Genomic DNA, 24,933 nt, shown 5'->3' with positions numbered 1-24,933 from the left:
GAGTTTCATTGTGCATACTCTGACACCCAGAGATACAATAATAACTCTAAATAATCTCTACATATTTAAAAAAGTATGTAACAAAAATAACAAAAATCACTTTTATTTTAGAACTGGCTTACATTAAACTTAGCTAGCAATTAGCTTTTTTTCTTATCTTTTTTACCTGACTTAGAGAATATAAAGTAAACAGCACAAAATATTTACAGAATTGTCTACTTTGTATACAATAAAATCAAAGCAGAAGTAGTCAAATTCTTGATTCTTATGTATCACATGCTCTGTCTCAAGAGTGATGATTGTATATTTACTATGCAAACTCATTCAGCAAGTGTGAATAAAATGATTCTGAACATTGGTAATCAAAGGTCTAAAAATAGACATTGCCTCACATTGAATAGAAGACAGAGAGATTTTTAAAAAACCAAAGAACTACAGAAGGAAAACCAAAAAAGAAACAAAAGAAAGAAAGCAGGCAGTATATTTTTTAGAAAGATTAAAGAGAGACACATATTCAAATAAGACAACTTGTCACCATCCATAAAACTACTTGCACCATTCTCTCTCACTCACACACCCAAAGGTACCTGAATCAGCGTTTGTAAATGTCAGTGGTGCTTCAAAAGCATTTGCTTCAGATTGGTCTGAATGGTTAGTTAGTCCCAATTCCTGGTCTTTCTGTGTTTTCAGTCCTTGATAAGATGTTTCATCATTTATAACATAAATAAACTTCTTTGTTTTCTTTTTCAAAGTGGATATTAAACCTGAAGTCTTCAAAGCTCCAGAAGTACGTCTGATAGTGGCTGGCCAGCTTCCATTATCAATTGAACCTAAAGAATCCTCTTTCTGTGAGCAAATAGTATATTTTTCCAGTGTACTTTCAGGGGTGTCAATTTCTCCTTTAGAGTTTAGATCAGTCATATGATTTGAGAACATTGCACTGGACATCTCTTCAGGTGATTCTCTTATTCTGAATATAGACTTTCTGATACCATGAAGTGGAGAATGTATTATAGTAGTTTCAGATATTGTTCGCTTTCCTGAAAGAACAGAATCTTCATGAGATCCAAGACACTGCTCTTCATCTATCTTATTTACCACTGTCTCCTTATTTAATGTTATCTCTGAATACTTTGGTACACTTGAAATCTGTGGCGAAGAATTTCCCAAAGTTATAAAGTTGGTGCTTTCTTTCTCTGTAATTGTGAAGTCTTTTTCTGAATTACTTTGGTCACAAGAAGAACTATGCAGTAAAGGTGTTTTCTCCATCTGGGTTCCACTTAGACCCGAGAGAGTTAGGTGGGACCATTCAGAGGCGGAAGATGGTATAAATTCCTTGGAGATTTTCTCATTTCCATTCCCAAAGGGCTTCGGCTTTGTTACGCACCAATCTAATGGATCACTGTCATTCGGTTCCATTTCAGATAAAAATGAATGTTTATTTTCTTTCATTTGCTTTTTAGTTTCTTCACATTCATTGGTCTTTGTTTCATTGAAAATATTTTTCCTAGTCTTGCTAGTTTTTATTTTTGGTAGATTTCTTGTTTTATATTTAGGAACACATAATGAAAAACTATCTTCTTCAGAAACATCTGCAACTGTTTCACATACTTCATCTTCTAGGACATTTGGTGTTGACTTTCCAAAATGGTCTTTGCAGCTATTTACTTTACCAAATGAATTCCCTAACATTTTCCCCAAACCTGTTTAAATTTAAAACAGAAGTATATTAATAACATTTCAAAATATAGTCATATGATTTATACTATTCTTGCAACCTTTCTCATAGAAATAGAACACACTAAATAACACAAAAAGTAGTATTTAAAGGGTTATCCTGAGTGCTAGCTTTTTTGGGGGTGGGGAGAGGAAGGGAGTGCCACTCTTCTACCGTTCTTCTGGTAAGGATTGATTCCAATGTCCCCAAAGCCTTTTATTCATACTCCAGGTCCCAATAACCTTTCTTTATCAGCTCTGTACACTTAAAACTCACTTAATCTTACTATATATATGCAATTTAACATTCTAGGTTTTATCAAACCAGATGTTCCAAATTAATTTTGTGGCCTAGGGCACCTGGATGGTAAAGTTGGTTAAGCATTCAGCTTTTGGTTTGTGGCCCTACAATAACTGAGAGTAAAATATGATTTTATACACATACACATATACATGGTTATCCAATCCTACATATTTATACACACACAGATACTAAGAAAAATGTAATATTCCTTTTTTTTAAAGATTTATTTGACATAGAGAGGAAGAGCATGAGCAAGTGCCATAGAGAAAGCACAAACGGGGTGAAGGGCAGAGGGAAAGGGAGAGAGAGAAGCAGGCTCTCCACTGATCAGGGAGCCCGATGTGATGCTCCATCCCAAGACCCTGGGATCATGACATCAGCTGAAGGTAGATGCTTAACCAGCTGAGCCACCCAAGTGCCCCCAAGAATGCAATATTCCAATAATCTGATTAGGTAACTTTTGGTACCCCTGATACCCTAATTACCTTGTAATTAGAAAATAAGACCTTCGTATTTGTTGATTATTAGTTTTATTCTTCTCTCTGTAAGGTCTGAGTTACAGGTTTTATTTTGTTTTTGTGTCACAATAGCATCTTTTCTTCTTTTCTTTTCTTTTTTTTTTTTTAAAAGATTTAATTATTTGAGATAAAGAGTGCACACAAACTGGGGTAGGGGCAGGGAAAAAGGAAGAGCAGCAGATTCCCGGCTGAGTCCACCGAAGGACTGGATCCCAGGACCCTGAGATCATGACCTGAGCCGAAACCAAGCATCGGATGCTTAACTGACCAAGACACCCAGATGCCCCTACAATAGCATCTTGAATGGTATTATCTTACCATGATTAAACATTTTCATTTAAATCAAGTTAGTTTCAGGGCACCTTGGGTGACTCAGCTGAGGGTCTGATTTCATCTCAGTCATGATCTCGGGGTCCTGGGATCCAGCCCTGCTTTGGGCTTTCTGCTTAGCAGGGAGTCGGCTTGCTCCTCTCCCTTTGCCCCTCCCCCTGCTCGTGCTCTCTTGCTCCCTCCCTCTCTCTCAAATAAATAAATATTTTAAAAAATAAATCAAGTTACCTTCTATGCACAGTATGTTCAGTAACCAAGAATGAAAGGAAAAACAAACAATGTATTTTCTCTTTAAGAAAGGAAGAGCAATACTTCAATGATGTCAGTTAAAAATAGCAGTTCAATTAAACAGAAGGACTTACCTTGACTTTTAGCTTCTCTTTGATTTTTGTTTTCTTTGTCTGGCCCAGAAGGGATACACCTATCATTTTTCTTCAGACTGTCATCATGTTTGGGAGAACAGCTTTTACAAATCTGCAAAAGTTATATTTTAAAGTCACTAGTATAAAAACTCTCCCTATGCATTTATATTCAACCTCAGAGACAGAATTACTTCATATGAAGTCAAGAAAATCACATATAGGATCAGACTTAGAGACTTTCTAAAGGCTTAAATAAATCATAAATTAAGGAATGAAAAAATGCAAGATAAGTAATTTTTCAAGATTTCTAAAATTGTAAGCCACTGCGACAGCATAATCAAGTTGTTATATTTACTTACAGCAGTAGTGTCATTAGGAAATACAGCTGCAGATGCTTCCTCATCCCTGACTGTAAAAAAAAATTTCAATTTATCTATAATGTATTATACGCCATACCCTAAAGTTAATGTGAAAACTTCAGTATTTTTTGGTCAGACAAGACACACTACTGAAGTAAACGGTGCATTTGAAACCAAACAAATTGACTCAAGTATCATAATTAGAAAGGTCAATCAACATAAGCTACATTCAATTCCTTAGTATCACTCATAAGTTGCTTCTAAGACATTAGTTTGATGACCCTGACTTTAGGTGCTCCTATCCATGAAGACTTAGGGAATCAGATAGAGCTATGGAATCATGACTTAAAAGACAAAGCTTATAGACTTAAGCATTTATTTAGATAATATTACTATCATAAAGTATACTTTATGTTAAATACTTCGTACTTTTTAACATGCTTTTACCTCTGTTATCTCATCTAAGCAACAACAAAAACCAGTTAAATTCTGAGCTAAAGAGAAATCAAAATTGAATGTATTTTTGTTAAAATAATAATTTAAAAAATCCTTGCTTGCCCATAAATGAATTTCTATAGAATAATACTCCTAGAACACCACTTTAGGTATTTGTGATTTGTTCCAATCTACACTAAGTAGAATCATTCTGAACTACTAACACAATTCTCAAAGATAGTATTATCTAATTACTACTTATCTTTTCGTATATTCTTTTTGTCAGAAGGCTTAGAGATGACACTATACCAACATCATCTACTGTCTTACACAATACTTAATCGCTAGTATTACCTATTAGCACAGTAGAGCTAAGGGTTGGTGGTGTGGCTAAAGAACTTGACCAAGACATATCAGGATCCACCTCAGCTCCTAGACTTTCAGAAATACGTTTTGGTGTCTGACCCTGGAAATAAAGAAAGTATTTATTTCACAGAAATGCACTGATGATTATTTTTTTCATTTATCATTTACTGAATGCCTATGTGAGATTGTAGATACATATTTGTGAATCTCAGGGCAAATGTAAGACTCTGTTGTCAAATTCTCAATTACTACAGAATAAAAAACCAGGCAGAATATTTACCTTCATAAGCTTCGGTGTATGAAATAAGCTTCCACATACCACTGGGGGTAAAATGAGGGGAAAATTACTAAATTTTATATTTATTAAAATTTAAGAGTCTTCTAGAAATAAAAAGCCTTGTTTTTAATCATACCTGACTTCTCTCTTTGTGGTGTTACATGTGTACATCGTAGAAAAGGACTAAAATGAAAAAAAAAAATCACATAAACCCTTCAGATTATCCAAAGATAACAGAAATGGCAAGAAGAAACAAACATTAATCTTATTGAAAAAAAGGATTCTCAGTCACAATTATTAGACTTACACTACTTTCTAATATTTTGTTACTTTTTAAAAAGCAAACATCTCATGTTGTTTGCTTTTTAAGTAACAAAGTAACTACTTTGTAAGTAACTACTAAATTATACTTAAAATGTCTACTTTGTAAGTAACTACCAAATTATACTTAAAATGTCCACTAAAAGTAATATATAAAATTTCACAAATTTCAGCTCCTAGGAATTGTATGTTTTGAATTTTAAAATTATGTAACATGAATCTATAAAAACATCATATTCTCTTAAAAGATTCCAAGTGCACAAATAATTTATTTATATTAAGCTGCTATTTCAAGGTCATTGCTTTTCATCATTATTTTTGTAACTAAAAAAGTCATTGAATAGATACAAAAAACAATGAATTCAACATTATAAGGAAAATAAAGTAAATGTCTCTAATATAAAAATTATTGTATTAAAGGATTCAACCTAGAAGATTATTTAAAAATAGAAAATCCTTTCAGGCTCTCAGTCAAAATATTAGCATGAAAATTAGATGCATTTCTATAAAACAAATAGCATATGAGAAAAATGTTGCATTTAAATATTTTAATATAACACAACATACCTTTCACTAAGACAAGAATTTAGGGGTGGGCTGGTAACATCATTTGTTTGATCCATTTTAGACTTCATTGTACAAAAACTTTTATGTTTACTATTGGTAATATCCTTTCCTGAAACAGTACAATAATTCAGTGAGGATGTATATGCCCTGGATTGTGAATTTTCATTTTCTGAAAGTATTTATTTTTATTTTTATAAAGATTTTATTATTTGAGAGAAAGAGAGCGAGAGCACAAGCAGGGGGAGAGGCAGAGGGAGAAGGAGGAGAAGCAGACTCCCTGCTGAGCACAGAGCTTAATATGGGGCTTATTCCCTCTCAGGACCCCGGAGTGACCTGAGCCAAAGTCAGACGCTTAATTGAGCCATGCAGAAGCCCCATCCCTACAAGTATTTAAAAACAAAAAGTCTCATCTATACTGGGAGGGAGAATATATGTAAAGTTTAGCCTGAAATGGTTTCTCAGTTTGTTGATTCCTCCCAAAAGGGAATGTCTCAAAGGATGTCTTCCCCCATTCAACAAATATATAATATACATAAGACACTTTGGGAAATGCAATTCAAGACAGCTTTAACTTCAAAGAGTTTATAATATAACAGGAGGAATTTTTTGAAATTCCACACAAGTGGAATACAGAACAGAACGTTATATGTTCTAATGATTAAGTCGCACTATGGTATCATGGAGGCAAAGAATAATGCAAAAGACATTTACCAAAACACCACGGAACCAAATTTGATCTGTTGAAAACCTTTCAAGATCTTGTTCTCAAGATTGGGCTTAAACTCTCCAAAACAAAACAAAACAACCCCAAAACTCCCAAGTAACAAGGACTTTCATGATCTGGCTTCTTAATTTCTAGGACATTCTTTCACATTCTACTTTTCAGCCATACCCAACCACTTGCATATCCCGTAAGAACACACTCTTACTCTAGGCCTTTGTACAAACTGTTTCTCTTTCTTTACTTCTCTTGATCTCAAATATCCTCTTTAAAGACTTCCATTTTGAAACTCCCTCCCCTGGAAAAATTTAGTGGTCCCTAACATGAGATTAAGTGATTGTTGCTACCATATGTTCCAGCAGAGTTTATCATACACCATTCCTAATTCCCCTACTAGAATCTGAGCTCCTTGAGGTAGAAAGCTTGTCTTTAGCAACTACAATCAATGTCTGATATTATAGTCACACCACAATTCCTGGCTGAATGAATTAGCAATGATTAGGAAATACTTCTGTTGTTGAACACATCTACTTTCTAAGCAATAATGCTCAGATAGGGTTTCTAAAGCTATATGTAGCTCTATCAAATCCCATTTATAGTTTTTAAAAATTCCTATTTTGTTTCACAAATATGGCATTCAGTTACTTATTATTCTTGTAAAAACTGATTTAAAACAATAGGTTCTTTAACTGATCCTATAATCTTCAACTGAGAAAAGTTTTGGGAAAAATAAGTCATATCAATGTTAATGAGGTAAAGACCAAACTGAGAACTCTTTGCAGAAGCACAAACAAAACACTTCTTTATATTTTCATTTCTCAAGTAACAGAAAATAGTTATAATCACTAAAAAGCCAAATAAACATGTAAGTTAAAAACCCCACCTGCACAAAATACCCAACCTCTTTCTCTAATAAGACTTTTAGTTAAAGATACTAAAAATTACCTAAATGTATTTTTTAAAAGAATTTATTTATTTATTTGACAGAGAGAGATTACAAGTAGGCAGAGAGGCAGGCAGAGAGAGAGAGGAGGAAGTAGGCTCCCTGCTGAGCAGAGAGCCTGATGTGGGACTCGATCCCAGGACCCTGGGATCATGACCTGAGCCGAAGGCAGTGGCTTAACCCACTGATCCACCCAGGTGCCCCCCTAAATGTATTTTTAAAATTTTCACCTTTTCCCTGTTCACTTTAACAAAGATCTTAATCAGGAAAAAACAAAAACAAAAACAAAACCCCCAAAACCCCGCAGTTAAATAAACCAAACAATGAGCTACTACTACACACACTTATAATAGGTTGGCTCAAGTCAAAATAAAGATGAGGTCTTGGAACAAGAAAAACTCTCATTCACTATTGATGGAAAAGCAAAATGATGTGGCCACTTTGGAATTCAGTTTGCAGTTTCTTACAAAACTAAACATATTCCTACCATAAAAGCCAGCAATCATATTCTTTGGTATTTTCCTAAATGAGTTGAAAATTTAGATCTACACAAAAACCTGCACATGATACAGTAGCTTTATTCATAACTGCCAAAACCTGGAAGCAACCAAGATGTTCTTCAGTAGTTGAACAGATAAACAAAGTGGTATATGCATATACAGCATTATTCAGTGATAAAAAAGAAAAGAGCTATGGAGTGCCTGGGTGTCTCAGTTAGATGTCTAACTGATTTTGGCTCAGGTCATGATGTCTGGTGTCCTGGGTGGGGTCAAGCCCTGCTTCCAGCTTCACACTCAGTAGGGAGTCTGCTTTTCCCTCTCCCTCTGCCTCTCCCCAAACTTGCACTCTTTCTCTCAAATAAATAAAATCTTTAAAACCAGACAAACAAAAAAATGAGGTATCAAACCATGAAATGATGTAGAGGAAACTTACATTGCTAAGTGAAAGAAACTAGCCTGAAAAGGCTATATACTGTATGATTCCAGGTATATGACATTTTGAAAAAGACCACAGACAATAAAAAGATCAGTGGTTGCCAGGGTTGGGTGAGGGGTGCTATGAAACACAAGGGATTTTCAGGGCAGTGAAACTATTCTGTAGGATACTGCAATGGTGTATACATGACATTATATAATTGTCAAAATCCATAGACCGATACAGAAAATGAACTCTAATATAAACAAACAACTTCAGTTAATAATAAAGTATCAGTATTGACTTACCAATGAAAAACCCAAATGTAAAAAAATGTAAAAAAATGAACCAGGCAAAAATAAGTTCATGCCCAAATAAACATTTCCCAAGTAACCTGAGAATCTCATAAATAGGCTGAATAATGGGGAGATAAACTTGATGATTTTATGCAAAAGTAAGGAGAGAAGTTGAGAAGCAGAAATAGCACACTTCCTCATGAAACTTTAGGGATAGTTCTTTTTAAAAGTAGATGTTAGAACTAAACAAGAATGTTTAAAAAACAGCTTAAGCCTTATATTTTAATTCTGAATATAAACTAAACAAAAACAAAAGGTACCAGGAAACTATAGTCAGAATTACTTATGCACTATGACCTTAAAAAATTTAATATTTTTTGCAGCAAACCCAGAGTAGCCTTATTAACTCATTCCTATCCTTCCCTATAGATAGACCAATTCCAACAGGTTAAGTTAGAGAATAAACCAGTGACTATAGGTAGGTCTTCCAAGATTCAGTAGATTCGGCATTAAAAGGTTTATGGTGCTTTTCCTGAGCACATTAAAAAAGATGGCCGTCCCTTTTACTATGCCCACAACATAGCACTTTGTATATGTTCCTATTATAGCATATACTACACCAGTGTATTTATTGTACTATACAAGACTGAGTTCCTGAAAGTCAAAAGTCATCTATCTATTCATCTAGTCATGTTTGTATCCTGAAAGCCTAGCAAGTTGCCAGGCACAAAGTAAGCATGGAATATTGAATGAATGATTCCCTCTTCTGTGTTCTGCATTTCATCTGCTAAATATTCCTTAAGGCTCTGTCCTAGGCCTCATTATAATCAATCTCCTTACATGTGATGACTTTATCACTTTCCAAATAGATAGTTGGTTCCTATTGCTTTCTTTTCTGCCTGTATTCTTTTAGTTTCAGTCTCATATTTCCCAAAGCCTTTGGGACATCACCTTAACAACGTTTTACTGTCCCAAATTGCAGTCCAAAACTCAAACTGGTTTTTTTTTTTTTTATTTGATCCTTTCAAGAATTTTCACTTTTTTTTTTAAGATTTTATTTATTTTTTCATGAAGACCAGGGAGTGGGGTGGGCTGCAAAGGCAGATGGAGAAGCAGGGTCCCCACTGAGCAGGGAGCCTGATGTGGAACTTGATCCCAGAACCCTGGGATCATGACCTGAGCTAACTGACTGAGCCACCCACATGCCCTGAAGCCTCTTCCCTCTTAAACCTGTTTTACTGCCAGTGCTTATAATGTCTATGAATGTCACCATTAAATTCTTAGTTATACTCTAAACCTGTGATTTGATCCTTTCTTTGAAATCTCCAGGTCTAGACTACTGTGGGGGTCTTACAGTTTCTATTTCCCATATCCACTTTCACTACCATTTCTCTAATTCAGGCACTTGGCCCCCTACCACCTGGACCATTATAGGTCTAATTGATCCCCTTGACTTCAGTCTTTGTTTCCACGACAAACACCTGATTAGTTTAAAATGTACACCTATGAGTTTTATTTCTAGAGATTCTAATTTAGTAGATTCAAAGTATCTTCTCTTTCATTTAGCACTATAGGAGATTCTCATTATCCAGGCATCACATTTTGAAAACACATCTCCAAAGACTGCTGCCAGTTATTAAGCTTTCTTTCTTTCTTTGTTTCTCTCTTTCTTTTTCAAGATTTTTTTTTTAAATTTTAGAGACAAGGAGAAAGAGAGAGAGCGAGCAAGTGCCTGTAAGCCGGGGGAGGGGCAGAGAGAGAGAGAGAATCCTCAAGCAGACTCCCTGATGAGCAGAGCCTGATGTAGGGATTGATCCCAGCACCCTGACATCATGACCTGAGCTGAAATCAAGAGTCTGATTAATGATGCTTAACTGACAGAGCCACCCAGGCGCCCCAGTTATTAGGCTTTCTAAAGCAAAACAAATACTCATTTATTCTATAAAATTTTCAGAGTAGTCACTCTGTATGCCACTTGGTATCCAACAACATACAAGAAAACCTTTGCCCATACCTAAATCCTCTTTGTATATATATATTTTCTAGAACCATGAATTTCTTTTTTCCTAGCATTTGTTCCACTTTCCATTGCTCATGTAAGTTTCCTCCATTAGAAGTTAAATGAGTATGACAGGGAAAACGACCTAAAAGATGAGCATGAGTTAGCTAGATAAAACGAAAGGAAGTAACTAACTCCTGGGTAGAGGTAACAATGCATAAAGAGCCACAGAGCAAGGTAGTTTCAAAAAGAAATTCAGAATGAATGAATGGCAAATTGAGGATGGGTGAGAGGGGGATTATGGCAGCATGAGTCATGAGTTAATGCGAGACCAGATTATAAAGAATCTTGTAAATCATATTAAGGAGTTAAGATATCATCATGAAGGCAAAAGGAGGTAATCAAAGATTTGAGGCAGGAAGTAGCATGATCAAATTTACATGGGATTTTTCTGCTCAACAACCTTTCAAATGGATTCAGTTTTTTAAGTCTGGCAATCAATACCTGGCTCTATGTGCTCTTTTTAGCCTTAGGTTAAGTTTATTGGCCCCTTTTTGACATGCAACACTCCAAACAATCTGAATTACTTAACATTCTCTTAACAACCTACATCATCTGCCTCATGTACATTATTACTCTATGCCATCTTCAAATTTTTGAATCTTACCTATCCTGCAAGGTTTAATTCAAATGAATCACTCCCTAACTCCTCCCAAACCTATTTACAATCTTTCTTCTCAACTCTCATTGTAGTTTTTGTACTTCGCTTTTCACACGTACCAAATTCAATTTTAGACTCTTCTTGGTCTACTGTTAATTCCCCTTATTTGAGAGTCATACTCTAAAGAAAGGGAGAATATGTCACTTCAATAGGTAATAAACATTTGATGACTGACTATTATCTTATTACATGATTGATTGGAATATCTGGCATGTATGTCAAGGAAACAGCTCCCAAGTCAAGACTTTTAAAGAAAATTGATAAAAATAATCTTCCCTGTCCTCTGTGATAACCTACAGGAATAGAATTTATTTAATTAACATCAAAACAAGTCCTACTTTTTTTTGGTAAAGGAAAGACATAATTTAACAAATCTCACTAAACAGGATATATAATGAAAGGAGGGAGGAAAAGCAGCACTTACTAAGTACCCACGTTATTTTACTTAATCAGATATTATGTTCACAATCTCTATTTTCCAGGTGGGGAAAGTGAGCAAAAGATATTGATTTGACCAATATGACACAATTAACAACAGAGCTAGAAGTTTTAACATAGGTTTGTCTGAATTTTTGGCTCATGTTTTTCCCTAGTTTACTGCACCACAATACTTACCTGAGTCTAATCTGTTTCTACCTAATTCTTTTAAAGGAGATTGTTGGTACATTGGCACAATTAGACCTTGCTCTTGGAATATTATTGGAGTTGAAGCCAACTGATGATAAGGTTTCCTTTGTGGTGTTTTAAATAGGTTTGGTTCATAACTGATTTTATATCCAGATTCTTCTGTGGGTTCAGAATTATAGGATGGCGCTTCTAAAGAAAGTTCTTCAAACCAATTAAGACTTATAGGTCCTAAATCTGTAAGAAAAATACAAATTCCATCTTGGTTTTAATCAGTGACAAGTAAGCTCATGGACTGTAAAAATCATAATAAAGAAAAGGATGCTTGAGATTTTCACTGTAGATTACTTTCATTAAAGCGTATTTATTAAACAAGTCATTAACCTGTTATCCTTTCAGTCTGTAGCAAGATATAACAAGGTTTACAGAAGTTACAAGGTGATTGCTCCTAGCTATATTAGCTAGCTTTTCTAAAGTTTTCTTTCTCTTATATTGATGATTCAGAGACAAAAGTCATTCATAATTCACAATCAGAATGTATTCCACAGATACAATTTAATTACAATGACAATATAAATGGATGTGATAAATCTACAGGTACAGGAACATGTAGACTCAGAAATAAAATGAAATAAAAAGAGTCCTTGTTAAAGAGAAATGACAAAAACTATATCATAATCTAACCACCGTTAAAGTACTATTTCAATGCGTGGTCTATGGACTATGGCAGGAGATAGGGAGGGGTTGTGGAGAGATCCCCAAGCCAATTTCAGGAGGTCCATGATGTAAAACTATTTTGATAATAATACTAAGGCATTGTTTCTCTTTTTCACAATGCTGACATTTGCGCCACTGCTGAGTAAAACTGATGACATCTTTGCATGAGTCAAGGCAGTGGCAATAAACTTCTATTAATTGTATGCACATCACACACTTGTCAAAAACAAAACCGAAAAGCCAGTCCAACTTAAAATATCATTAATCACGCAGTAAAAATTAGTTTTAGAAAGCCCAACTCTTGAGCACATCTTCTAATATTCTCTGTGATAAAATGGAAAGTGTGCATAAAGCATTTTTTGCATATTTAAGTATGACAGATATCTAAAAAGGCACTTGTGATGAGTTAGGAGCTGAATTAGCACTTTTTTCCATGGAAAGCCATTTTTAGTAGCAAGAACAACTAATAAGTCATTTTGAGTTGGGTGATTTGGTAGACATTTTCTTAAAAATGAAGTAAGTCTGTCACCCAGAAAAAAGTTTGCTGTCAATGATAAAATGGAAGCTTTTATGTTTTTATTTTTTAAAAAATTTTAAAAGTAGTCTCCATGCCCAGTGCAGAGTCCAATGTGGGGCTTGAATTCATGACTCCGGTATTAAGGCCTGAGCTGAAATCAAGAGGTGGACGCTTAACTGAGCCCCCTAGATGCCCCCAAATAGGAGCTTTTAAAAGGGAATTAGAATTTTGTTAAAACTTTATGAGCCTCTGTAAACTTGGCATCTTCCTAATATTAAAAGACTTTTCGGGTGAGATTTTCTTAAAAAGTACCAAATGTACTTTTTATAGCTTAATACAATGTGTCAATACATGGAATATCAGTGTAATTCGGAACACTGACCTTTTCCCAATGATCAGTGCCTGACGTTACAGCATGGATAAACAATTTGTTCAAAGTGCAAGAAAGACTAATAGAATTAAATGTAACAAAGGGAAGGAAAAGATCATGATACGATTTCCAAATCCATACTGCAACTCTTAAAACTAACACTTGTCTAGTTCTGGTATATTATCAAAGATACCCACAGTTAACTGAAGACTATTAAAATACTCCTTTTTTTCAACTACATTGTTGTGGAGGGCTGGCTTTTCTTTATATACTTCTACCAAAACACTATACTGCAACAGATGAAATGCAGAAATTGGTATGAGGATTCAGCTATCTTCTACTAAGCCAGATATTACAGAGAACTGCAAAACTGTAAAACAGAGCCACTCTTTTTGGGAGAAAAGGTATTTTTCATAAAAATGTTCATTTGTGTTAATATGCAATGGATTTTTTATTTTTTAAGTGAATTAACACACATCTTTAAAAATTCTAAGTTTTAATTTCTATTTGGTAGCCTACATAAACAAAACCTCTTTGGGGTCCTCAATCATTTTCAAGAGTGTAAAGAGACTAAAGTTTGACAACTTCTAATATAAAGTAACATTACCAATTGCTAAAAGTTCTGTGCTTTAAAAACAGTACATTCTCCTGCTATCAAGAGGCCAGTACCTTCTTTATCCCCAGGGTTCTATAGTTATCATTTCGTTAACTGTAAATGATCACTTTCTTAACTGGATTTATGACCCCATACGAAACAGTTTACAGGAAAACAAAACGTTAGGTATTGGATTCCTCTAAGCAAGCAAGCGCAGTTACATAGTTTTCTGAAAACATGTTCGCAACATAAATGATCCATGTATATAAACTTTGTAATACCTGCTTCATTGCACCGCGTCTTAAAAATTTCAAAAAAAGTCGGCCTCTCTTTGCATCCAATAGGCATTTTTATCTACAGAATTACTCCAACGCTAGGTAAATAACTCTGCAAAAGACAACACCAAAATACACTTCACAGTGATGCAGTCCTTGTTAACCGACTCTGAAGTAAAAATCAAAAGCAGGTAAACTTGCCTAAAGTTATACTGTTTACTGACTTCAGTCCCATCTTTCCGGACAATAATCAAACTTATTGCGATGATGGGAGCATTCTATATTTGTGCTGTGCAATACAGTGACCACTATCCCCATTAAGCATTTGAAATGCGGCAAGTAGGCCTCAGAACAGAATTCTAAATATTTAATTTTAATTAACTAGTCACGTGTGGTTAGAGGGTGCACAGCCAACGAGGGGTCCTATTAAGAGATAAATAGCTTTTGACAATGTCACATCAGTAAATTTTCGTAATACAGCAATTCCCTGGGGGTTAAGGAAGGCCGATACAGTGTGTCAGGCGCTGGGAAACATCTTCTAAAATTACAATATTCCGTTAAAGTCACTTCATCGTATTTCCAACTAAGGAGATTTCAGAGTGGGACATCTAGGGCAGCTCAGGGGCAAACCCTGGGCGGCGGGCGGCGGGCGGGGCGCAAAGTTGGGAAGCGGAATTCCAGGGAAGGGGCGGGGCTCGCGGCTGGCGGAGACCGTCAGCGGCAGGAGACCGTCAGGGTCTGGAGGCCGCGGCTCCCACCCAGGGAAGGGGAGGCGGTCCCCCACAGCCCCACACCGCGGGAGACAGGCCTGTCGGTCTCCACCCGGCCAACACTAACCGCCTCCGGAGGTGCCGCTCTTTTTGGCCGGAGAAGGCTGACAAAAACGGCGCCGGCACTTCGATCAGAAGGCTGACCCGCTGGCTCCTTTCTGCGACGATCCACGGCTGCGCCGAGCCCCAGCAGCTCCGCCTCCGCCGATCTTATTTCAGACTCTCGCGCCAAAAGCCCGCTCTCTCGACACGTCGCGCGGTGACGCCGTGACGTAACACGCAGCGTGCGTGCGACCCGGAAGTCAGGTTCCGGGAGGGCGGCTGGCGCCTCTGTGTGGCGGAAGCCAAGTCGTTGTTGGCCCACTGGACAGTCGGCCCGGAACCGCGTGAAGAGAGAGCTGGGGTGTTTGTTCTGTTTTCGCGGAGCCTTCGGAGTACAAGGCGTTGCTCCTGCCCGTGACCGCCCATTGTGTATACTCCTCGACTCCTCCCCCTTCTCTCTGCTCCCCCTCACGTTTGGGTGGCAGCCAGGGGACGGCCTGGGGTCTTTGAAAGACCTTTGTTTGCCCTTAGAGAGGACGGTCCCCCCAAGTGGTCCGTGGTTGTAGCTGACTGACTGCCCTGCTGCGTGCTCTCTACAGAGTGGAAAGGGATGAGATTTGAAACCAGAGGACTTAAGTTCTAGCCCGCGTGTTGCTCCTAGGTACCAAGTTTTCAAGCCCTCCAAGCCTGTTTGCCCGCCTCCTTTATAAAAATTGTGAAACCACGTTCACTCTCTACTCCTCCACTCACAACCCTCCGCAGGCTTCTGTAGCATCCTTTACATTCTCGGGGTGGCAATCATCTCGTTCTGTGCCTGTCTTCTCTCCAAGTCGCCCTGGGAGAAGGGCACCTGTCCTCATTCACAGGGTCCGTGACCTGCGCAGCAAGAGCTGTAATTCAGATTTGTTGTATAACCGAGAAAGCTTTCAACTGGTGTGGAGAGAGCTGCTCATAGACCTTGCTGCTTCCAGAAAGCTCTTGAGCAAGTAAACAGCGAAACAACCTTGGATTAGTAAAAGGGTGGGCTCTACGTGGTTATATAGGAGTCATTTTAGTTTGATCATAGTCTTGAGCTTTAAGCAGGAAGCCTTACCAATACAGATACTAAAGCTTGTGATAGTTAACACTTACTGAACACTTAAATCTTACAATCATGTATATTAGTACTGTCAGCTGGGGAAACCAAATCACCTGGTTAAGTAACTTGTCTGGTAACAAGGCCATGGTGTCAATTCAAGTCCCTTTGATTTCAGACACTAAACCCATGGTTAAGTTTGTTTACCCTCTAGATCAAAATAATTGGCTTTTTTTCACCTTTTTTGGGAGAGGGATCCTCCTCACTAGGAGTGAATTAATGAGATCTGTTGGCATGCCCTACAACCCTCTGAAATACATTTTCTCATAATATATAAAACACCCCCCCAATGCTCCTTGCTTCTGTGGTTCTGGGATCTTTACATTCATTAGCTCTCCACAGTATACTTACGTCCTTATGCTCTTCTAGTTTGCTGCTCAGATAAATTATTATTTGTATTTGATTTAGTATATGCTTTAAAACAGGATGTCTAAAATAGTTACTATAGGATACATGAGTGACTTGCTAACGAAAGCATGTGTATGAATAAGAAGTCAGAAATGAAAAACAGCTTTGAAGAAGATTCAGGAACAGTGAATTGAAGAGATAGGGAAGAGCAATTAGGAATCAGGTGGAAATTAGACCTCTGTAGACAGGTAGATTGCCTGTCCTTTAATTAGGATAATAGGCAGCAGCTTCCATCAGGATTTGAAATAAAGGGAGAAACTTGGAACAAACCAACACTAACTTGATCAGGGGAAAAAGAAAGGGGGGGTGGATGAAGGTGGAAGGCAAAACAAGGAGACAAACAAACCCTCTCCAGGGATATTGTGCTGTGCCTGGCCACCAGGCGGATGGAGCGCTTTGTCCGTGTTCCCTATGGCTTGTACCAGGGCTATGGGAATCCAATGCCTTTGGGCCATCCTGGACTCTCTGAACACAAACAGCCTGATTGGAGGCCAAACACCGGTCCCCCCACTTTCCTGGCCAGGCCTAGGTTGCTGGTGCCTGCAAATGCTTCCGACTGCTGCATGGACCCTTACAAGAGGGCGCAGCTTAAGGCTGTTCTCTCCCAGATGAACCCCAGCCTAAACCTGCGGCTTTACAAGGCCCAAACCAGGGAGGTGGGCGTGCAGGTGAGCCCGCGGGTGGACAAGTCCGTGCAGTGCTCACTGGGGCCTCGCACCTTGCGCAGCCGCTCCCCTTGGGGCAGCAGAGGCCACAAGGCACCCCTGTCAGCCTGGGGAGTCTACTCACCAGTGATAGGTCCCAGGGGCTTGATTCAGCTGCAGAGGGAGGGGGAAGACCAGGAGAGGAAGGCACTTCTGGGTCCTGCTGAGGCCAGCCAGCAGCAGCAGCCACCACCAACGCCAAGGTTGGAAGAGGATGAACAGGAGGAACTTCACCAGAACAATGAGTTGGAGGAGAAAGATGCCTCAAGTCCTCGGGAAAGGAAGAGCAAGCAGGCACAGGGAGTTGGTGGGGAAGATCTGCTCAGGAAACCCAATTTCCAGGTGAATTTTCTCCTCCCTGTCCTCAGTTCTCAGCCAGCCTCATCCTCTCTTCATTTCCATTTCTGGGGCAATATAGAAAGATCTTTCACTTTCTCCCTTTACTTGATGAAGGAGAGGTTATTCTGAAAACTGTGCGTTTTACATGTCCTACAGGTTTTGTAAGTTTTTGGTGAAATTTCACCAAAAATAACTTCTTGGTGGAACTTTTTGCCAACTTTAAGCATGTGAAAACCCAAAGTCTGGAAGCCACTGGTCTTGGGAAAGAGATAAAATGGAGTTTCAAGTCTGTCAAATATATGATCAGTTTCTCGTTTAGGGGAGAATGTGCTGGTGGCATTGTTGAAAGAACATTAGAAAAGTACAGGAGATGGGAACAATAAGGATCCCAGAGTAATCCTTGAGAGATGAGATGCTAAATTAGCCTGGTAGCCTTGAGAACAGCTATGAATGAGGTTAGGAGGCTTTTTGTTTTTGTTTTGTTTTTTTTTTTTTAAGATTTTATTTATTTATTTGACAGAGAGAGAGATCACAAGCAGGCAGAGAGGCAGGCAGAGAGAGAGGAGGAAGCAGGCTCCCTGCTGAGCAGAGAGCCCGACGCGGGACTCGATCCCAGCACCCTGAGATCATGACCCGAGCTGAAGGCAGCGGCTTAACCCACTGAGCCACCCAGGCGCCCTTTGTTTTGTTTTTTATTTCTTTTTTTTTTTTTTTTTCGGCTTTTTGCTTTTTTATACAAAGCCATGATGGAAGAGGACCTGGATTTACTGCCCCCACTACCCAAGATTGTAAAAGATTTTTCTTCCTTATCTGCAGTTTTTGGAACCAAAATATGGCTATTTTCACTGTAAAGATTGTAAGACCAGATGGGAGAGTGCTTACGTGTGGTGCATTTCTGGAACTAATAAGGTAAGTAAAAGTGAGCGGGATGTGGGAGGAGGATGGGGGAGACACAGATGTTATATCGAGGGAGAGTGTTTCCTGATGGAGCCTGACCGTAATGCTGTCTCATTCATTTGGCAGCCTTAGTGTGGGGCCCTTAATAGGTACTCCGTTAATATTTAAATTGAACTGAATTGGACTGTCCACATGAACTACTGAGGCTCTTAAAGCTGGTGTTACATTTGGTTGGTAGTTCTGTTGAACAAAATTTCAGGTTACTTAAGTGAACTCTTGTCCTTATGTATGGTGAAACTGTCTATAGTCTTAAAATTGGTGTATTTTGAACCTGTTTGGGCCTTAGCTCCTGGAAATTTCCATGGTCTGGCCACAAGGTGGGGCAATACGAGAAATAATCTATTGTGACGGTTAACTTTGGAGAGACTTCTTTAGGCTAAGCAGTTTTTCCCCCTTAATTTGAATTACTTGTCAACATTTTAAGACTGGTGGGGTGCCTGGGTGGCTCAGGTGTTCAGTGTGTGCCTTCGGCTCAGGTCATCATCCTAGAGTCCTAGGATCAAGCCCTGCACTGGGCTCCCTGCCTGGCGGGAAGCCTGCTTCTCTCTCTCCCACTCCGCCTGCTTGTATTCCCATTTTCTCTGTCAAACAAATAAATAAAATATTTTAAAAAAACAAAAAAGAAAACCTATTGAGGTTGGGAAAGATTTCACAATCTGCATTTCCAGATTTCCCTGATAGACTCTGGTCACTATAGACTCTCATTTCAGTGTGACGACAGTAGGCTGGGGCTCAGCAGCTTCTAGCTCCTTACAGTGGGTATGCACACTTCATTTTGCAACAGTCCACATCTGGTCTATTTCATTAACTTGGGTGAGCAGAGCATTTGAGTTTGAGTTCCCTGTGCTTTCACATTTTAGATACTGCTTTTCTGGCTCAAGGTCTGTAGGAGGAGAGGGCAAGAAAGCGTGCGAAAGCCTGAGTGAAAACTTGACTGAGTGAAAACTAGCCGTTTACTAGACCCTGAAGGCAAATGGATTTTTAAAGACTTTATTCATTTATTTGTCAGAGAGAGCTCAAGCACATGCTCCCTCATGCAGGAGGGAGAAGCAGGCTCTCTGTTGAGCAAGGGCCCCAGTGTGGAACTTGAGCCCAGGAACCTGGGATCATGACCTGAGCCGAAGGCAGAGGCTTTAACCCACTGAGCCACCCGGTACCCCCCTAGAACTCATTCTTAAGAAATTTATTCTCCTAGGAGTGACACAGATAAAATGCAATTTGGTGGTAGACACAGTGGCCCCAGTGGCATGGAGGTGTTGCAGAAGTAACACAGGAGGGGCATGGTTACCATTTTGGAGGGAAGGCATCGTGATGGCCATGCAGGATTTCAGAGGATAAATAGGAGTTCAAGTAAGGCAGGGAGAAAATGTGCACAAAAAATGCACAGAGTTGAGAAACAGTAAGTATGGGTGGGTAGCTACAAATAATTTGAAGTTCAGGTGGGAAAATATGAGAAAATGAAATACACTACTCATATACTAGGTCAGAAGGAGAAGGTCAAGGATTCAGCCCACACAATGAATAAAATGATAATAGCTACTTCCCATTGAAGATTTTTACTGTGGTACCTCATGTACATTATTAGGTAGTTGCCAATTAGAGAAAATAAGTGGTAGTATCTTGATTCTACAGGTAAGGAAACTGAGATGCAAAGAGTGAGGAAAAAGTGGCTCATAGCACCAGAAGAGCTTCAGACCTCAGGGCAGAGGGGCAAAAGCTAGGCACAAACTGGGGGAATGGAGTACTTCAATTAAAAACTCAGAGCCTAAGGTACATATAATCTTGTATTTAAAAAATAGACTTGTTTCTCTTTAGGTTTATTTCAAACAACTATGTTGCAAATGCCTAAAGAGTTTTAACCCTTATCGAGTAGAAGCAATCCAATGTCAGGTAAGCATATAGAGCACTTTCATTGTGTCTCTAATGTTGCCATTTTTAAGTAGAAGTTTCTGTGGCAAAATGTTGTGATTTGATAGAATTGTATATTTGCATCAAAGTGTTAAGTTTTCTATACCTCGAATTTTTATATTTTAGATAAAAGATAAATTCTAGATTTGGGGGGGCTGTAGGGAGGGGAGTAAGACTGACTTTTTAAAGTTGCTTTATATGGTGTGTTTTATGTATGGGCTATGTGTTTCTCAAACACCCTGTGTGTAGTTTGGATGTAGCAACTTTTTAAAAGTTTATTTTTGTTCTAGTTAGTTAACATACAGTGTTATATTGGTTTCAGGTGCACAATATAAGGTTTCGACAATCCTATAGGGATGTAGTAACTTAATAGGTTACCAGTGTTAAGCTTTACTATGTACCAAACTTTGGGCTAAGTGTTTTATGTGCATTATCTCCTGTAATCTAAACTTTGAGGTAGGTGTTATCCCCATGTTACAGACCAGAAAGCTAAAGTCCAATAAGAAAATAACTTGCTCAAGTTTACACAAATAATAGAAATTAGAACTATGATCAAGTTTTATGGTTTCTCCAGTGTCTAGGAAGTCCTAGAATTAGATGAGAGCTTGCAGGAAACCTCTTTTTTAAACTTTTCAGGGAAGTATGATGTAGTTGGTTTTTGTAATCAAGCGTTTTTTAAAAAAATCTAAATCCTTCATTTAGTGAAAAACATTTTTGTACTACTTTAAAATATCCGAAAGTAGTCTAATAGTTTATAAATTATTTACCTTTAGATTTTTAGTCTGTTTTTAAATATAAGTCAGGTTTAAATATATTTTTATTATACTACTTTTTTTTTCTTGTGTTCAGTTGAATTGACTTTAAAAAAAAATAAAAAATTCCCCATCTCTATTACCTTGGTAGTTTTCATTGTTTATTATTCTTCTGGTGGTTACCTTAGACAATACAACATGATTCTTTGAGCTATCAATGTCTACATAAATTGTGAATTTTAGATCTCCTTGACAATGCAATGAACTTAGAACACTCTAACTCCTTATTGCCTCATACTAGATTTTATACTGCCGTTGTATATTTTAATTCTAAACTCTATAAGACATTATTTTATATAGTCATTCATCAGCTTTAGCTACATATGTTTCTTTTCTGTTGTTTAGGTCCTTTCTGTATGTAGGGCCACTTTCCTTTTACCTGAAGACTACATTTTAATATATTTTTTAAAGATTTATTTTAGAGACAGAGTAATGGGAAGGGCAAAGGGAGAGAATCTTTAACCACAAAGCCCAACACGAGGCTTCATCTCAAGATCCTGAGATCATGACCTGAGCCAAAACCAAGAGTCAGATGTTTAACTGAATGAGCCACCCAGGTGCCCCATGTTTTAATATTTACTATAGTGCACGTCTGAAGGTGGCCTGTCCTCTTGGATTTTATTTTATTTTAAAGATTTTATTTATTTATTTGACAGATGGAGATCACAAGTAGGCAGAGAGGCAGGCAGAGAGAGAGGAGGAAGCAGGCTTCCTGCTGAGCATAGAGCCTGATGTGGGGCTTAATCCCAAGACCCTGGGATCATGACCTGAGCCAAAGGCAGAGGCTTTAACCCACTGAGCCACCAAGGTGCCCCTCCTTTTCGATTTTAAAGGATAATTTTGCTGGGTATAGAATTTATAGGTTGGCAGTAATTTCCTTTTTGCCCTTTAAGGGTCTGACCTTCAATGCTTTTGTGAGGTTGGCTATTAGTATTTTGTAGCTCTTTTGAAGTAATATCTCCTGTTCTTTGTCTCCTTCTTAAATCTACTTAACTCTAAGATATTTCTCTCTGTTTTGGTTTTCAATTACAATTATATGCCTAGTGTTGGTTTCTTTGTATTTAACGTATTTGGGATTCATTGTATTTCTTGAATCTGTAGCTTGAAGATTTTTATCTCTTTTGGAAAGTTATCAGCTATTATCTTTTCAATTATTACTTCTTCCCCCATTCTCTCTTCCAGTTACTCATATTAGACCTTTCGCCATCTCCCTTATGCCTTTAATGCTCTTTTCTATATTTCTTATGGTTTTGTCTCTCCTTGCTTCAGTTTGGATATCATCTACTAAACTATCCTTCATTTCTCTCTTTCCTCAGCTATTTCCAACCTGGTATTAAATCCATCTGTTGAGTTTATTTCAGTTATTCTGTCTCTGAGTGCTACAATTTTTATGTGTTGAAAAAATGACTTCCAGATCTCTGCTGAAAATATCAGTCTTGTTTCTTTTGAATATATTAAGTGTAATTATCTTGAGATTTGTATTAGGTGACTCCATTAACTTAATGCCCTATGGTTCTGTTGCTATGCTCTTCATTTTCTGTGGTTCTGTCTCCTCATACACCTCATATGGTTATTTTTGATTGAGTGCTCTCTAATGAATATGAAGAATTATAGTGATAATTTGAAGCCCATGATAGTATCTTCCTCCACAAGAGATTTGTTTGCTCTGGAGAAGATGAGAGACCCCGACAATTTAGATTGCTATTCTCTAAGCTGCTTTGAAGCTGGGCTTCAGCATCTGTGAAAACTGGGTCAGTTCTTGGTTCATCTTTATTCTTAGGTTGTAGCCTCCAGGGTCCCAACACAAAACCTGAACTGCATACCAGGTCTTTTCCATTTGGGCATGTTTAAAATTATCCCTCAGCTTTATCAACTTGTCAAATTTACCTTCAGCTTCCCACTTTCTTTCACCTCTTCCAGAATTGAAAGACCTTTAGAGAGGAAATAGTCCCAAATGTCAGGTTCATCTCCATTTCTGGGTTTCTTTCACTAATGATTCACTAATTCTCCAGTGCCTTCAAATAGTTCCTTTTAAAAGTTATTTTCTTTAGCTCAGCTTTTCTAGTTATCCTAAGTAGGAGGCTTGGTGTAACCTCCTAGTCCACCATTGCCAGAAACAAAAACCTACCTTAGAGTACGTACTGATTTTTATTTATTTTTTTATTTGTATAGTAAACACCATGTTTTAGCTATTAGAATTTTCTTATAAGGATGCATTCTTGTCATTGGAAGAGTGGAAGATATAAATGTAGTACAACATTTCATAAATCACATTCAAGACTTTCATTTGCAAAATGAAAATCCTGTTTGCACAATATAAAACGTAAAACTTACTCATTTCTGCATATGACCATTTGCATAAAATAGAACATTGATGATCAATTTTAAAGATTAGTGGATTTGGGAGGGTGGGCAAGGGCAATATACCGGTCTCCATAGGGTATTATTTTTATTTGTCAGTAGGCAGAATGGGGTAATGGTTAAGAATACTCTATATTATAGTAAAGATTAGGCATGTCTGGAGAGGAAAGAGAATTAACTTCCTCTAGAACCTCTTCCCCCTAGTTACGACAACCAAAAGCATCTCCTGACATTGCCAGACGTCTTTTGGTTGGTAAAATACAGCTGGTTGAGAATCACTGCTCTGGTGTTTTCAAGTATTCCAGCCTAGCTAATCAAATCACTTATTATTCACTCACTGCCCCTCAGCCCCACCTGGCTACAGATGTAAAAACCCACTAGTGAGGACATTCTATAAACTCTCCAAAAACCTGTCTCTTACATTAGATCTTCTTACTTGGCTTAGCAGTATTCTCTTAAATACCATCTTTGCTCTTTCCTCTGCAAAATGCATGCCATTTGACAGGATCTGAGTGGTTTTTACAACTTGGCCCTGGACTTCTCATAAGATTCAAAGGGAGATGAAGATGTGAGGGATATGGATGGTGGGGAGAAGTATTTTGATTTGATGATTACATCTGAAACACTAATTATTTAGTGTCCAAATTATTCCTTGTTTTCTAAAGACCTGTTCAAAGTCTCGTTGTTCCTGTTCTCAAAAGAAAAGGCACATTGATCTAAGGAGGCCTCATCGACAGGAACTGTGTGGTCGCTGCAAAGACAAGAGATTCTCCTGTGGCAATACTTACAGCTTTAAATACATCATTTGACAGGCAGTATGAATTGTGCCCACACCCAACTCTCCTTGTTATTTACTGTACTGTTCCTTTTTTGAAGCTTAGCTCTGAGCTGATACTGGAAAATGGATTAGGCTTTTGTACTTTTTGTAGGTTGTATAACAGTTGTACAATGTCAGTAGAATAAAATAAATGCATGTAAAATAGACCGTGAAGATACATTAATTGTGATCACGAGGTAAAAACCTCCATATGGCACTGGGAGATAGTTGACACTGTCACTTTTATAAAGGGAACAATGAAGAGGAACTGTAGTCATTGGGGGACATAGTCCCCCAGTGTAGTCACTGGGGACATAGAGATGATCACGGGCATGAATATTGCCTTCAGTAATTACAGCAAATGCTTAATCAGCACTTATTTGCTAGGGATTGCAGCTTACCACAGCAGTCATACTAAGCAGAAACTACTAT

General features: G+C 37.9%; 2 protein-coding genes across 4 annotated transcripts in view; one reads left to right on the top strand and one right to left on the bottom strand.

Annotated features, from left to right (window-relative positions):
* Nucleotides 1–15,219, bottom strand: part of BRCA2 (BRCA2 DNA repair associated) — a 59,147-nt gene extending 43,928 nt beyond the window's left edge. For all 3 annotated transcript variants that reach the window (XM_013044903.2, XM_013044904.2, XM_004770810.3), the window contains exons 1-10: nt 15,086–15,219; nt 14,255–14,360; nt 11,766–12,011; nt 5,556–5,664; nt 4,804–4,850; nt 4,671–4,711; nt 4,379–4,490; nt 3,590–3,639; nt 3,231–3,342; nt 588–1,703 (exon numbers count right to left, since the gene is read on the bottom strand). In XM_013044903.2, the coding sequence (XP_012900357.1) occupies nt 588–1,703; nt 3,231–3,342; nt 3,590–3,639; nt 4,379–4,490; nt 4,671–4,711; nt 4,804–4,850; nt 5,556–5,664; nt 11,766–12,011; nt 14,255–14,321 (1,900 nt within the window). In that variant the 5' untranslated portion in view covers nt 14,322–14,360; nt 15,086–15,219. The remainder of the gene's footprint in view (nt 1–587; nt 1,704–3,230; nt 3,343–3,589; nt 3,640–4,378; nt 4,491–4,670; nt 4,712–4,803; nt 4,851–5,555; nt 5,665–11,765; nt 12,012–14,254; nt 14,361–15,085) is intronic.
* Nucleotides 15,220–16,072: 853 nt separating this feature from the next.
* Nucleotides 16,073–24,493, top strand: ZAR1L (zygote arrest 1 like). The gene is made up of 4 exons (XM_004770820.3): nt 16,073–17,649; nt 18,463–18,555; nt 20,419–20,493; nt 24,350–24,493. The coding sequence occupies exons 1-4, from the start codon at nt 16,990–16,992 to the stop codon at nt 24,491–24,493; spliced, it is 972 nt and encodes a 323-aa protein (XP_004770877.1). The 5' UTR covers nt 16,073–16,989.
* Nucleotides 24,494–24,933: the final 440 nt, after the last annotated feature.

This window comes from Mustela putorius, unplaced genomic scaffold (assembly GCF_011764305.1).
Source record: "Mustela putorius furo isolate JIRA1106 unplaced genomic scaffold, ASM1176430v1.1 tig00003942_pilon_pilon_pilon, whole genome shotgun sequence".
In the NCBI taxonomy this organism is placed as follows: domain Eukaryota; kingdom Metazoa; phylum Chordata; class Mammalia; order Carnivora; family Mustelidae; genus Mustela; species Mustela putorius.
The sequence above is the reverse complement of the archived record's forward strand: the minus strand, read 5'-3'. Positions and strand labels throughout refer to the sequence as shown.

Excerpts from the sequence above, each read along its gene's own strand:
- ZAR1L (XM_004770820.3), top strand. The coding sequence starts at position 16,990 with ATGGAGCGCTTTGTCCGTGTTCCCTATGGCTTGTACCAGGGCTATGGG. Across the intron at positions 17,650-18,462 it reads TCAGGAAACCCAATTTCCAG|TTTTTGGAACCAAAATATGG; the intron begins GTGAATTTTCTC and ends CCTTATCTGCAG. Across the intron at positions 18,556-20,418 it reads GCATTTCTGGAACTAATAAG|GTTTATTTCAAACAACTATG; the intron begins GTAAGTAAAAGT and ends GTTTCTCTTTAG.